The 13,317-nt window shown below is 35.3% G+C and overlaps 1 protein-coding gene across 5 annotated transcripts in view; it reads left to right on the forward strand.

Annotated features, from left to right (window-relative positions):
* Positions 1-13,317, forward strand: part of KMT2E (lysine methyltransferase 2E (inactive)) — a 96,075-nt gene that overhangs the window by 14,588 nt on the left and 68,170 nt on the right. For 3 of the 5 annotated variants that reach the window (XM_070617071.1, XM_070617073.1, XM_070617074.1), the window contains exon 2: positions 11,849-12,033. In XM_070617071.1, coding sequence (XP_070473172.1) covers positions 11,963-12,033 — 71 coding nt within the window. In that variant the 5' untranslated portion in view covers positions 11,849-11,962. Of the gene's footprint in view, positions 1-8,975; positions 9,049-11,848; positions 12,034-13,317 lie in introns of all 5 variants that reach the window. The other 2 variants (XM_070617072.1, XM_070617075.1) reach the window with 1 other exon arrangement.

The raw sequence follows: 13,317 nt of genomic DNA on the forward strand, positions 1-13,317 counted from the left end.
GGCAGTTACTTAAGAAAACTACTCTAAGATACCCTTAATCATATGAGATTGTCCTAGCTCATTTCAAGTGCCTTAAGAGCAACTTAATTTTGTTGACTGCTCCTTCCCCACTACCTAGAGCAGTATCCAGAACATAGTATATGCCCAATACATATGCTAAATGAATGAATTTGAATTTATTCTATTTTGAAATAATAGAATAGTTGCCATAATCTGAGGGGAAAATGCTTAAATAACACAAAAGATTTATTCCGTTGTTTGGAGACAAGGTACTCAGAACTTGATGGTAACAAGCTGGAAGAATTGTTGATTGTTGGAAATTATTCAGATGATGACTGTGATGGTGGGGGTCTGGGAAACTGAGGAAGAAAGAATCTGAAACACTGAGGAGGCGCAGAAGACTGGGTGACCAAATATTAATAGGAGACTAGAGAAAAGAAAGATTAAAAAGAGAGCTCGGGGGCCAGCCCCGTGGCCAAATGGTTAAGTTCACACCCTCCATCTCGGCGGCCAGGGGTTTTGCCAGTTTGGATCCCAGGCACTGACATAGCACTGCTCAGGCCATGCTGAGGTGATGTCCCACATAGCAGAGCCAGAAGGACCTATATCTACAATATACAACTCTGTATTTGGGGGTTTTGGGGAGAAGAAGAAGAAGAAAAGATCAGCAACAGATGTTAGCTCAGGTGTCAATCTTTAAAAAAAAAAGAAAAAAAAAAAAGCTTGGAGGGGCGGCCGGTGATGTAGCAGTTAAGTTTGCACACTCTGCTTCAGCGGCCCAGGGTTTGCCAGTTCCGATCCCTGGCACGGATCTATGCACCACTTATCAAGCCATACCATGGCAGGTGTCCCACATATAAAGTAGAGGAAGATGGGCACAGATGTTAGCTCAGAGCCAAACTTCCTCAGCAAAAAGAGGAGGATTCGCAGTGGATGTTAGCTCAGGGCTAATTTTCCTCAAACAAAAGCTTGGAGAATGGGGTACCAATAAGGAGTGGAAGAAGCTGTGGAAAAGATTCAGTTGCAAGGTTTATTTGAGTTTTGCAGTGATGACAGATATTTGAATAGATAAATATCCTATAGACAGCTGGGAATAGGAAATGAAACAGGGATGAAAAGTTAAATCCAAGATTGAGGGAGACTAATAACCTTGAGGGAGGACTACATTTTAGAGTAATAAAGGAAAGGGAAACAATTAGAAAAAAACAAACAAAAAAGGTTCCAGAAGGAAATCAGTCACTAACATTCTTCAATGGCAGCTTTTTTGTTTTGTGTTTAAGATATGTTTCATGTTCATCTAAAAGGGGAGGAGGGCACTGAATGTGTTAGAGAGACGGAAAGTATGGTTTAATCAAGAGAACTTAGGTGATATATTAGCCACCACATTCTGGGCTTTGAGAGCTAGTATATTAATATCTCAGATTTTGCTGTAGGGTGAAGTAGATGATCTAACTGTGGAAGCTGTATATCTAACAGCTCTTTCAAAATAAATGTGTCAAAATATAAACCAGGGGTTAAAAATTATAAGTAATATATTCTTTGGGAGGTTAAGAAGGGAAGAGATTAGTGTGGAACAGGTTTTATAGCTGAAACAGTTTTTTGAGTTAACCTAGTCAAATTTTTGTTTACAGATGAGGCAACAGTTCTCAGGAGGTTGACCTACTAGAGACGTCAAAGCTAGTTTTGTAGGAAAGTTGAGAAGGCTTCAAGGAAGCATTGGTACTTAAATGATCCTTAAAGGTTTAATAAGATTTCTATTGGGTGGGATAGATAGAAGTAAGGGAAAATGATTTTAGAAAATTTGATGGGGAATGAGCAAGAATATGCCAACAATAGCAAAAAGACTGCCATAATCAGAGGATTTATATATTGGAATGTTTATATATTGGAATTCTAATATATATCACAAAGGGATAATATATTGGAATATTAGTATGGAACAAGGTAACCTGATAATGTCAAGATTAGGAACTTGACTGAAATTACTGTGAGCTATATACTATGCATTTTTGAAGAGTGTAAAGTTAAGAAACTAAGCTGTGAAGTATGTACTGTTCAGTGTTTCAATAGTTGTTCTAAACTGGAGCACTGGAGCGAATGCACTTTTTTTTTTTTTCCCCTGATAAGGCATCTAGGCTGTATCCCAAACCTACTAAATCAGAATATCTGGAGTTAGGCCTAGGAATATGTTGTTTTCACCTCTCAATCCCAGGTATGTGAAAAGTAGCAGCTTGTGGATCTGTGTTTGAAAACCACTGGTTTAGGTCAGGTTAGAATAGGGAGAGAAACCACTTGGAAAATTATTCTGGTAGCCCTGGCCTGGGCTAATGAAATACAGATAGTAGAGTCAGAAACATTTGTTTAAATCCTATTAATTACATTTGATGCACATTGTTTTTACTTTTTATTTTATTGAGTTCATAATGGTTTATAACATTGTATAATTTTAGGTGTATGTTATTATTCATCAGTTTTGTATAGACTGCATCGTGCTCACCACCAATAGACTAGTTTTTTTTCCATCTCCATCTATATGTGCCCCTTTACCGCTTTCGCCCACCCAACCCTCTTCCCCTCTGGGAACCACAAATCTGTTCTCTTTGTCCATGTGTTTTTTAATCTTCCACATATGAGAGAAATCATGCAGTTTTTGTCTTCCTCCATCTGGCTTATTTCACTTAACATAGTACCCTCAAAGTCCATCCATGTTGTTGCAAATGGGATGATTTTGTCTTTTTATGGCTGAGTAGTATTCCATTTGTGTGTGTGTGTGTGTGTGTGTGTGTGTACACACATATACACCACATCTGCTTTATCCGTTTATCAGTTGGTGGGTACTTGGGTTGCTTCCATTTCTTGGCTCTTGTGAGTAATGCTGTAATGAACATAGGGTGCATAAGTCTCTTTGAATTGTTGATTTCAAGTTCTTTGGATAAATACCCAGTAGTGAGATAGCTGGATTGTATGGTATTTCTATTTTTAATTTTCTGAGAAGTCTCCCTACTCTTTCCCATAGTGGCAGCTCCATTTTGCATTCCCACCAGCAGTGTATGAGGGTTCTCTTTTTCTCCACAACCTTTCCAATATTTGTTATTTTTTGTCTTGGTAATTATAGCCATTCTGACAGGTGTAAGTTGATATCTCATTGTAGTTTTGATTTGCATTTCCCTAATAATTAGTAATCTTGAACATCTTTTCATGTTCCTGTTGGCCATCTGTATATCTTCTTTGGAAAAATGTCTGTTTATATCCTCTGATGCGTGTTCTTTTTAGATAGCGAAAGGAGAGTGGATTCAAGTTCTGTAGTCTGAAAGAAACGATTCAAAATGTGATAGAAAGAATACTTAGTTAATCTTGGAGAGTGTGGACGTTGTCTTACCTGAGACTAGAATAAAGAATGAGAAAATAAAATTATTGCCAATTTTGATTGTTTCAGTCAAAAAGTATGCCCTTCCTGGGCCAGCCCTGGTGGCCTAGTGGTTAAGTTCAGTGTGCTCTGCTTCAGCAGCCTGGGTTTGGTTCCCAGGCATGGACCTACACTGTGCCGTTAGCGGCCATGTTGTGCTAGTGGCTCATATACTGAAAAATAGAGGAAGATTTGCTTGGAAGTTAGCTCGGGGTGAATCTTCCTCAGCAAAAAAACCCCCAACTATGTCCTTACCTGGTGGCGTGCTTAATTTGAAGGCTAAAAAAGCAAGAATGAACCAGCCTGATAGTCCGTATAGGTTGAGTGACTAAAAGATAAATGCAGGTCTTTTGTGGTTATTTTTGGTTGATTTTTTAATTACAGCAGACTTTAACACTGCTTTTTGAAGAGTACTTTTTCTTTTCTGCTTTTGGACAAGTAGAGTTTACCACTGAAATAAGTTTTTCATGTCACATGCTGAGTCAGTCAGTATTTTCTTTTAGCCATTGATTTTCAAACTGTTCTCCAGGAAGGCTTAGGCTTTTCATGGAACTTGACTAGTAGGTGGGAGGATATGCAGACAGGAATGTTCCTCTGCCACCCTTTTTAACCACAGACATAGCAAATATGAGATAGAAATGCCTGCCGTGCCCATTAGCAGACATCACTAATCCTTGTGGCCTTCTCCCATTCTATCTGGCTTTGGCCTCTTTAATATAACACTTCAGGTTGACGCTAGCGATCATTGGGAAAAGCATAGGAGATTAAAACTATTTTTCATCCTTCAATCAAAATGGATACTTAGATTTCTAAGATTTCATTTGTAGGAAGGTTTCTATCAATACTCAAAAACGGTTTGAAGGCCACAATTTTAAGGCCTTTTTTTAAATTAAATTTTTAATTTTGAGGTAATTGTAGATTCATATGCAGTTCTAAGAAATAATACAGAGAAATTCTGTATATCTTTTGCCCAGTTTCCCTTAATGGGAACATCTTGCAAAATTGTAGTGCAATATCACAACCAGCATATTGACACTGATACAATCTTGTAGCCATCCGTTTTTTTTCAGATTTCTCAGTTTTACTTGTACTCGTGTGTGCATGTGTGTCTATTTAGTTCTCTGCATTTTTGTCCCATAGGTTCCTATATCCTCCACCACAGTTAAGATACAGAACAGTTCGGTTGCCATAAGAATCCCTGGTGTTGCCCTCTTATAACCACACTGATCTGTTTTCTGTTTCTATAATTTGTCATTCAAAAATGTTATATAAATGGAATTATACAGTATGTGACCTTTTTGGGATTCTTTTTTTCCCCCACTCAGCGTGATTTCCTTGAGATTCATCCAAGTTGTTACATGTATCAATAGTTCCTTCCTTTGTATTACTTGGTGTTCCATTTAATGTTATTTTCCCATTTCGTGCTACCACATAGAACATGCAGCTTCAGATTTTTCCTTTTAAATCTACAGAATGTGTTGTCTCTCATTTTCTTTTGTTAACTTCCCCCACTGTTTTCTCCTACTGTCTCAATCCCCAACTCCATTAGGACTACTGAGAGCACAGTTTAAAAATTACTCATGTCGATAATTTTTTTTTTTTAACTGAAGCAAGTTTTAGAACCCATTGAAGTATGTGGTGTAATTCTTTATGGTGCTCATTACTTTTGTACCTAAAAGCAGTATTTTAAAGACCTTGGGAAGATATGATTATTCTTAAGTTTGAAGATTCTTTTTCTTCTGCATTCATATATGGAGTAATACATTTTAAGGTATGTAGTCATGGGCCATATGGCAAGTAAAAAGTGGGAATAGATAACTATTTTCGAAGGAAATCACTTTTGGTCAGGTACATTCTCAGGTATGAACAAAGACAAAAATTCTAAGAACAGTTTCGTGTGTGTAGGAACAGAAATTGTACATTTATACCCGGAGATGTTAATCTAACTAGATGTTAGTCGCTGAATTGCTACTTTCATAAAAGGCCACATTTTACTAGATTTTACATTATAGTTTAATGATCTCCAGTACTTTGGGGGATGGCAAATACTATTAAAAAATAATAACGTGGTACATTAAAAAGTTGGATAGTATTGAAATTACTTATTTTAATTTAGGAGGATTTTGGGGTGGTGGTGGAGGAATGTACTAGCACTTTAGCTAGTTGCAGAATTGATGTTTAGAATAGCTTCCGAAAAACCCTGGTAGAAAGAATGGTACCCCATTATATAATGCCAAATAAATATTTCACTATGTCATATTCATACGTGTATTTTTTAATTAATGGACCTTATTTTTTAGAGCAATTTTAGGTTTACCTCAGAATTCAGCAGAAAATACCAAGTTCCCGCATGCCTCCTCCCCACTCACTACACACAACCTTCCCCATCATCAGTGTTCTTCATCATTATGGCACATTTGTTACATCGATGAACCACCATTGACACTTTGTTATCAACCGGTGTATAGTTTGCATTATGGTTCACTCTGCATTTGTGTATATTTTTTTAAAAGGTTGTTCTTGATACTTTACTTTCATTCTAATATCAAATCTCTAGTGAGCTAAAGATCAGGTATGCTGGGTTGCAAGGTAAACCAGTATGGATTGTAAAAATTACTGACTGATTTTGGAAAGTGCCTCATTCTTGACTGTATGCTGTGTAGGGGTGGTTTGGTGCCATTGGGTAACATCATGAGAGTTGCCACTGGTTTATTCTTTAAAGAGTTGAATCTCATCAGAACCAATCTCGTTTTGACAGTTTGAGATTTCAGAATTCAGGTGACCTATTTATTTTAACCATTAGTCTGTACACAAATTTTTGTTTAAGGAAATAATTGAAACTGTGTTTTGAGTTTGTAATAAAGAAGTGTTTGGCTGTTGACTTTTTGAGTGAAACTACTTAAATCGTGTTCTCTAAATTTGCAGTTCAAATTTACAATACAGAAGCATCCTTTTTCCTTTACTGACAAGAATGCTCTCTGGAATAGATCAGAAATTCTTAATAGTTTACTTGACTTTTACAAATATAATAGCTGAGAATTGTTCTCCAATATATCTTAAGAACTTTTCCTAAATATTTAATGAACTGAGTGCCACACAGTCCTTGAAACAATTCAGAAATATATTCTATGATTATTCCTATTTACAGATGAAGAACTAAGGCTTCAAGAGAATAAGCAAGCGTTACTAATAAGTAACCATTATTAATAAGAGAGTGAAAGCTAAAGCATTGCTACTTTGATACTGAATTTAGTAGTAGTGGTTGGAATTGTAGTAAATATTAAATATGATACAGTGAAACTCTGAAACTCTCTAGTATAACCAGAAAATGTGCTTTTTGAACATTGAATTTTATATATAGGTTTCTATTTTTCAAGTAGGTCCACCAACATTAACTGACTACAAGAAGACAGATTTTTCTAAATAAAGATTTTATTTGCTATAAAAGTATTATAGTGTAAGTTGAATTATTAAAATTCTTTGTCTCTAGAAAACAAATGGGAGACTCAAGTTAAAATTTAACTGATTAGATAGGTGGTCTTTGCTTAATAAATAGTTCTGTATAAGGAATTGAATATCCTTATGCATCTATTAGTAATCTCAAATTTGAAGCACAGTTCCCTTCACTTCTAGGTTGTTTTCAATTTACTAGTGAGGCATGGGTTTGTTCCTGAAAATAATAGAGAATTTGAGTATCTTTATCCTTTGATTATGTGCTTTGCACCATCCCCGAAATATTTTAAATACAGATTTTAGATTTTGAGCCCATGCTTCTCCTTTCGTAGTGTTTCAGTGCATTGTTGTGGAGTGGATGTAAGTTTATTGAGGAGATCAGATTTGGGGGAGGAGCAGCTGGGTTTTGTTACTGTTCTTTCATTTAGTGTGCCAGGATAAATGCAGTCCAGGTGTTCTGAAGCGAGACACTTATGTATGTATTTAACTTCTCGTCTTTTTGAGAGAGGCAGTTGTCAGTATTTTCCCCTTAACTGTAAAGTCTAGATGATTTATTATACCAATCATCTGGCAAATTTTAATTTCAAGCAAACGAATGTGTCAGTTCTAGAATCAGACTGCTAGGGTTCAAATCTGATTCTGCTATTCATTAGCTATGGAACTTTGGACAAGTTTAACCTCTCTACCTTATCTGTAAAATGAGGATAATAAATGGACCTACACCATAGACTCATTGTGAGGATTAAACATTGTAAGCACTCAGTATTTGTTATTACTATTGTTATAACCTCTGGTTGGGGAGATTTGAGTATCAGTCAGGTAAGTGCTCATGGAGCGCTGTCTGATACTAATATTAACCCAATGGGAGAAATATATAATTCATTCTGTTGTCAGATTTATTTTTGGTAGCTTTTTAGAATCTGATATTTATTCTGTTGTTTTGATTATCAGGAATAATCTGTTAATGTACTTGTGACTTAGATCGTCAACCTAAGCGACTTCCGTTTATAGTTGAAGCCCAGAATAGTGAAATGACTTGCCCAAAGTTTCATAGGTAGTAACTTGGTAATAGATCTTGATCAACCAGTATTCTTTTTATTTACCTTAGTCAACTGCTGTAAATAAAAAATCTTAAATGAGTAGTGAAGGCAGTTTAATTTCTGATTTATAAGGAAATCTCAGGTGTGTGGTCTGTTACAGTTTCTTTTAAGTTTCTTTATTTCATTTCCATTAGTAATTCAGCCAAAAATTAACCCTCTTATTCTTAGTCATACATGTCCAAAATATAAACATTGATTTAATTTTAAATATTTATGGATCTCTGTGTTAAGGTACTTATAAAGGACAGAAAGATAATAATAAATGACCCTTTCCTCAAAGAGATTATGTTAGATTGGGCACTTTTATTTGTAATTTTGGAAAAAAATTTTCCTCCTCCCTGCCTTTTGGGTATTGTATTCATCTTTTCAGTGGTATTTTTGTTTTCTGAACTTTTTGATGTGGTCTGTTTTTTTTTTTTAATTAAACATTTTATTTTTTTTCCTTTTTTCTCCCCAGAGCCCCCAGTACATAGTTGTATATTTGTTGTGGGTCCTTCTAGTTGTGGCATGTGGGACGCTGTCTCAGTGTGGTTTGATGAGCAGTGCTATGTCTGTGCCCAGGATTCGAACCAACCAAACACTGGGCTGCCTTCAGCAGAGTGCGCAAACTTAACCACTCGGCCACAGGGCCAGCCCTGATGTGGTCTTAAAAGCAGCCTCAGTCTTCCAGTTTTTCTGATAGACTATTTTCTAATTTAATTTGCTTTTCCTTGCATTTCGTCTTGTTTTTCCCACTTTTGGGTTTTGTTTGTTTTGGTATCATTGCCTTTTCTTTGCTAAATCTTTTTGTTAATATCGTATTTTCCTAGTTTCTTTTCAGTTTGATTTGATAGTTTGATGCCTTTACTTGTGTTTACATTCATTTGTATAAAAAAGTGAAGAATAAATTTATTTTTTAAAGAATTAGCTGCTGTGTTTGAGTCCCTTTGGTTTTAGGTGCCATGTTAGGCAGAAGTACCTGTAATTTTATGCCATTTAAAAATAGCTCAATACTCCTATGTTCACTTGGTTTCTAGGTCTATTCTGGATAGCAGGTTTTGTGAAGACATTTATTCTTTCTTGGACCTCACATTTACCAGACATCTCATGGTATTTCATTTTATATTATTTCTTAATGGCTTCCATTTATTCTCATTGTATTTTGTGTGTATTTTACTTGCCAGTTGGATAACCAGTTTTTTGATTCCCATATAAGATGTGAAAGCTTTGTGGTAATTGTTTGGATTGTGTTGAATTGTTTTTCCTCTAGTTAAGCCCGTGTTATAAGCTCACATCTTTTCAACTTACTCCATTGGCTTTCCCTTTCTTTTCTTCTTAAAGACAATGATTTGACCCTTATGAATTTATGATTTTATTAAATATCAACTGGATTTTTAAACAGTGTGAGTTTTCTGGCTATGAAGTTCTTAATATTAATGAATATAGTGAAATATTTGCCATTTTATGGTCTCAGTAGATAAGACTGCTTGTCTTCTGACCTCTTGTGAGTAAGTTACTGAGATCTTTTTTCCTATTGAATCAAACTCAGTCTGTGGTTCTGTTTCAGAAGTGATGTGTTTTTATCCTGGGGATGAGCTTGTGTGTTTTTAGAGAGACTCATTTCTGGAAAAGGTGTCATGTAGTTGTTTTTATAGCTTCTAGTTGTATAGGTTGACAACTCATTTGGTTAATGAGGCCAGAGCTGCAGTTTCATCCCTGGTGCTGTAATTCGTTCACCAGTCCTTGTAACAGGCACTGTGTGGGGTTTGAGAGACAGGCAGTAATCACACAAATGTAAGCCATTGTTTGAAATAGGCTTATGGCAAGCTCTTCACTGCTATTTAAAAACAGCTCAAATGTAGTGTTTATTGAGGAATGTATATTTATGTAGAAAAGAGGCACACTATTAAATGCATACTCAAATAGATTCTTTTAGGCTGGAAATATTAGTCAGTTACCTAAAAGAATGCATAGTAATTTGATTTTTGCTTTCCAGTTTCTGCTTCTGGTAAAAAAAAAAAAAAAAGGCACAACTAAATATTTAATAAGCTATACCTAACATATAAGATTTCCTATGAGTTTAATGTAAAGATAATCTGAGCTAAAGGAAACTTCTACCAACTAGATGCTACCATCAAGGAAGAACATTTTTTTAAAAAAATTGTAGTTGTTACCTGTTACTAGGTCCAATTCTTCAGCATTTTAAAGAAATACAAAATAATGTAGCATTTAAATAGAACAAACTTATAGTTTTGTATATTGCTTGCATTTTGTTATTTAGAAATTTTATAATTTTGTAGCTGTGTGTGGGTTAAATAAATATGGCTTTTATGAAGTACCTAATATGGTCACAGGTGCAGAAAAGAAGGTAGGGCAAGCTTTCCTTTTTCTCACTCTGCTTTGTTTTTAGAGCACAGTTTTAATTTGATGGAGCAAACTGTAAAAACATCACAAGTAGAGAACCATAGTTATTTTCAAAAACTCTTGGAAGATTCTCTTTACATGAGAGCTGGAGAGTGTTTCTATCTACACTTTTCTTGATGAAATAAGAGCAGCTCGTCTTCTGTGGCTACCACTTACTGCTTGCCCAGTTCACGTAAGGCAGTGTCAAGGAACCTGGTGGTTCCGGAGGCTGAGTAACACCTGGCTCCCGCATCTAGTGGGTGTCAGAGACAGATGCCAATGCTTATTGTGGTTTTAACTTCCAAGTGCAATTGCCTATTATTGTATATTTTTATTATAATAATTTGTAATCTAGTAGCTCTCCCCCACTTAAACATGATTTAAAAGTAAAGACTAGTTTTCTTGGAGAATTCAAAGCTCTATTACCACCTTATTTCCCTGTTTCGGTATTTTCCCCCATAAGATAGGAGCTCACAACCTGCATCATCTGTGACACATGAATTAACCTGACATAGGTATTCTCAAGCTTCCTTGTAAAAATTAAAGATAAATAAAAGAATTACTATTCAAAGAAACACTGCTTTTCAGCATTTCAGGTATAGCATGGTAGGGGCAGTTTTGACTGTTGTTCTTTTCCTGTTGCCATATCTCTGTTTTGTTTCCGAGTTGTACTATGTCATTGTTGAAAAGATTTTGAGTAGCTATTTCACACACAGTACGTATAGCAAGTGTTATACAGTGAATTTAGATTAGAAAAATTGATGTTGAAGCTAAATATATTTCTGTTACTATGGTAAATTTCTTTAAAAAACACTTGAGGACCCCCTTAATATGCGTGTATTTATGTAGTATGGAAAATGACAACCACTGTAAAACGGTTGATTTTATTATAAATAAAATAGCTTTCCTTTTATACATATATAAACAATAGAGTGGAATTGGTTCAAATCCTGGTTTTATCTCTGAAGCTGAGCAACCTTGGTTAAGTTACTTAACCTTTCTTGCTTTTGTGTTCCTCGGTGGTAAAGTGGAGATCCTTACCTCAGAGTTGTGAGGTTTAAATAGATCATCCGTGCAAAAGCTTAGTATGGTGCTTCGTCCATGGTGAGGACTCAGTAGTCGTTAGTTTCTTGTTAGATCACTCACTGAATCGAGAAGACTTGTTTTGGATACTAGTGCTATAAGAAATTCCATTTTATCTTTCAAAAATGAGTAATATTTGTTGGTTCTTCTCTAAGTAATTTACGTTAGTAATCCTTCTCTTGGCATCCTAAATTCATTCTCTGAGGAAGATTATGATTCACAGACTTTTCTTTTGATCAAAGTCACATAACTTAATTCCAGAAAAATAAACAAAATAGAGACTTCCTGAACAAATTCCAGTTTATATTGACATTTTAATAAAGAATGCTTTCTTCATGTATTTTACTTACTGTTGTTATAGTGTGACTGTTGCTAGGAATGTGAAGACGATTCTTGACTTTTTGTTCCCGTTTCTTTTAAACAGGGTTTGTGGATGCACTTAGATGTTTGCAATGAGCACTGTGGCTGGCATGCCCCAGTGTTTTGGATACCAATGCATAGGACTCCATAGTAATCGAATTTACCAGAGGCGAACGTCATGAGCATAGTGATCCCGTTGGGGGTTGATACAGCAGAAACGTCATACTTGGAAATGGCTGCAGGCTCAGAGTAAGTATTTAAATTAAAGGTATTTTGGATAGGGAAAGGCAAAATATTTCATAGAATTATTTTAGCACAACCGAGCAGTGCTTGATTTGCATTTATTTTTTTTTTCTCATTTTAGGCTTGGCTAAAATAAAATATCAGACGTTTGAAGGCAAGAATTTGTTTAACTGAAATTACTCTTTAAATAACTTTTGAGCCAAAATGCTTAATTTTTTTCTAATTCTTTGTCTTTTCCATTTGCTGATTGTTGACATCAAGAATCAAGATAATAGTTACTGTTGTTTTAAATTGTAAGATTTGTCATATTTATATTAGAAAGGTAATTTAGTTTTAGATTTGATCTTTTCTTAAAGTATAATATCCACTTAAACATGGGATTTGCTTTGTTTTTTAAAAAGTTGAGTTGAAAAAACAAAATTCAAGCCATTTTTAAAGAAGAGGAAGGAAGTATTTCCTGCTGGGTGATTATTTTGACAGATTTTACTTTTATGGGACCCATTTTTGATGGATCCAGTGAGAGGTTCTTACCTTGCTTCTAGGCTATTTGGTCTAGGCAATTAATTGTCTGGCTAGATTTCGTTAGATTTTGTTTTTGAATGACCAGCCACTTAAACACTGAGTTATTGCTATGAAGATTGATTGATTATTTGCTTCTGGAAATTGCAAGGGATTCAAGTGACGATGTTGGAAGCTGAAGGATGGAAAGATGCATGTTTGTTCTGTGATTCAGTATATACTTGTATTGTGCCTTATGGTACTCTTACTGACCAGAAAGGTGAACTAAGTGGAATTTAAATTTAAGGAAAAGGAAATTTATTTTAGGGTTCTTGAGACTGGTGTATGGAAAGGCAAAAATGCTGTTATTGTTCTTCTTTTGTTGGTATTTCAAGTGGTCTTGAAGTGTTTTCACCACTCCTGCTTCTTCCGTTGGGAAAGACCCACAGATGCTCTCTAATATTCGTGTAACAGTTCTTTTAACTGTATGATTATTGTAATATAGTTTTTTACAGTGATTATGTTCTTTGCACTATGTATAAGTTATTTTGTTGTAAAATAATAGATTGCCAAATAGGGTACTCTTGGGACAATAGATTGCCACTCATTCTGCCCAAATAGGACACTACTAAGGAAGAAAAGAACCTGGATAGCTTGAGAGGCAAGGGGCTCCAAGTCTAGAGTACTGGTCTTTCTCAGTGTAAAGCATCTGACAGATGCAAATGTATATCTGGTAATAGTTATAGGCATTTATTGGTAATAATCAAAGATTTGTTGCTTCTTAAAAATATT

This window comes from Equus przewalskii, chromosome 4 (genome assembly GCF_037783145.1).
Source record: "Equus przewalskii isolate Varuska chromosome 4, EquPr2, whole genome shotgun sequence".
NCBI classification, from domain to species: Eukaryota; Metazoa; Chordata; class Mammalia; order Perissodactyla; family Equidae; genus Equus; species Equus przewalskii.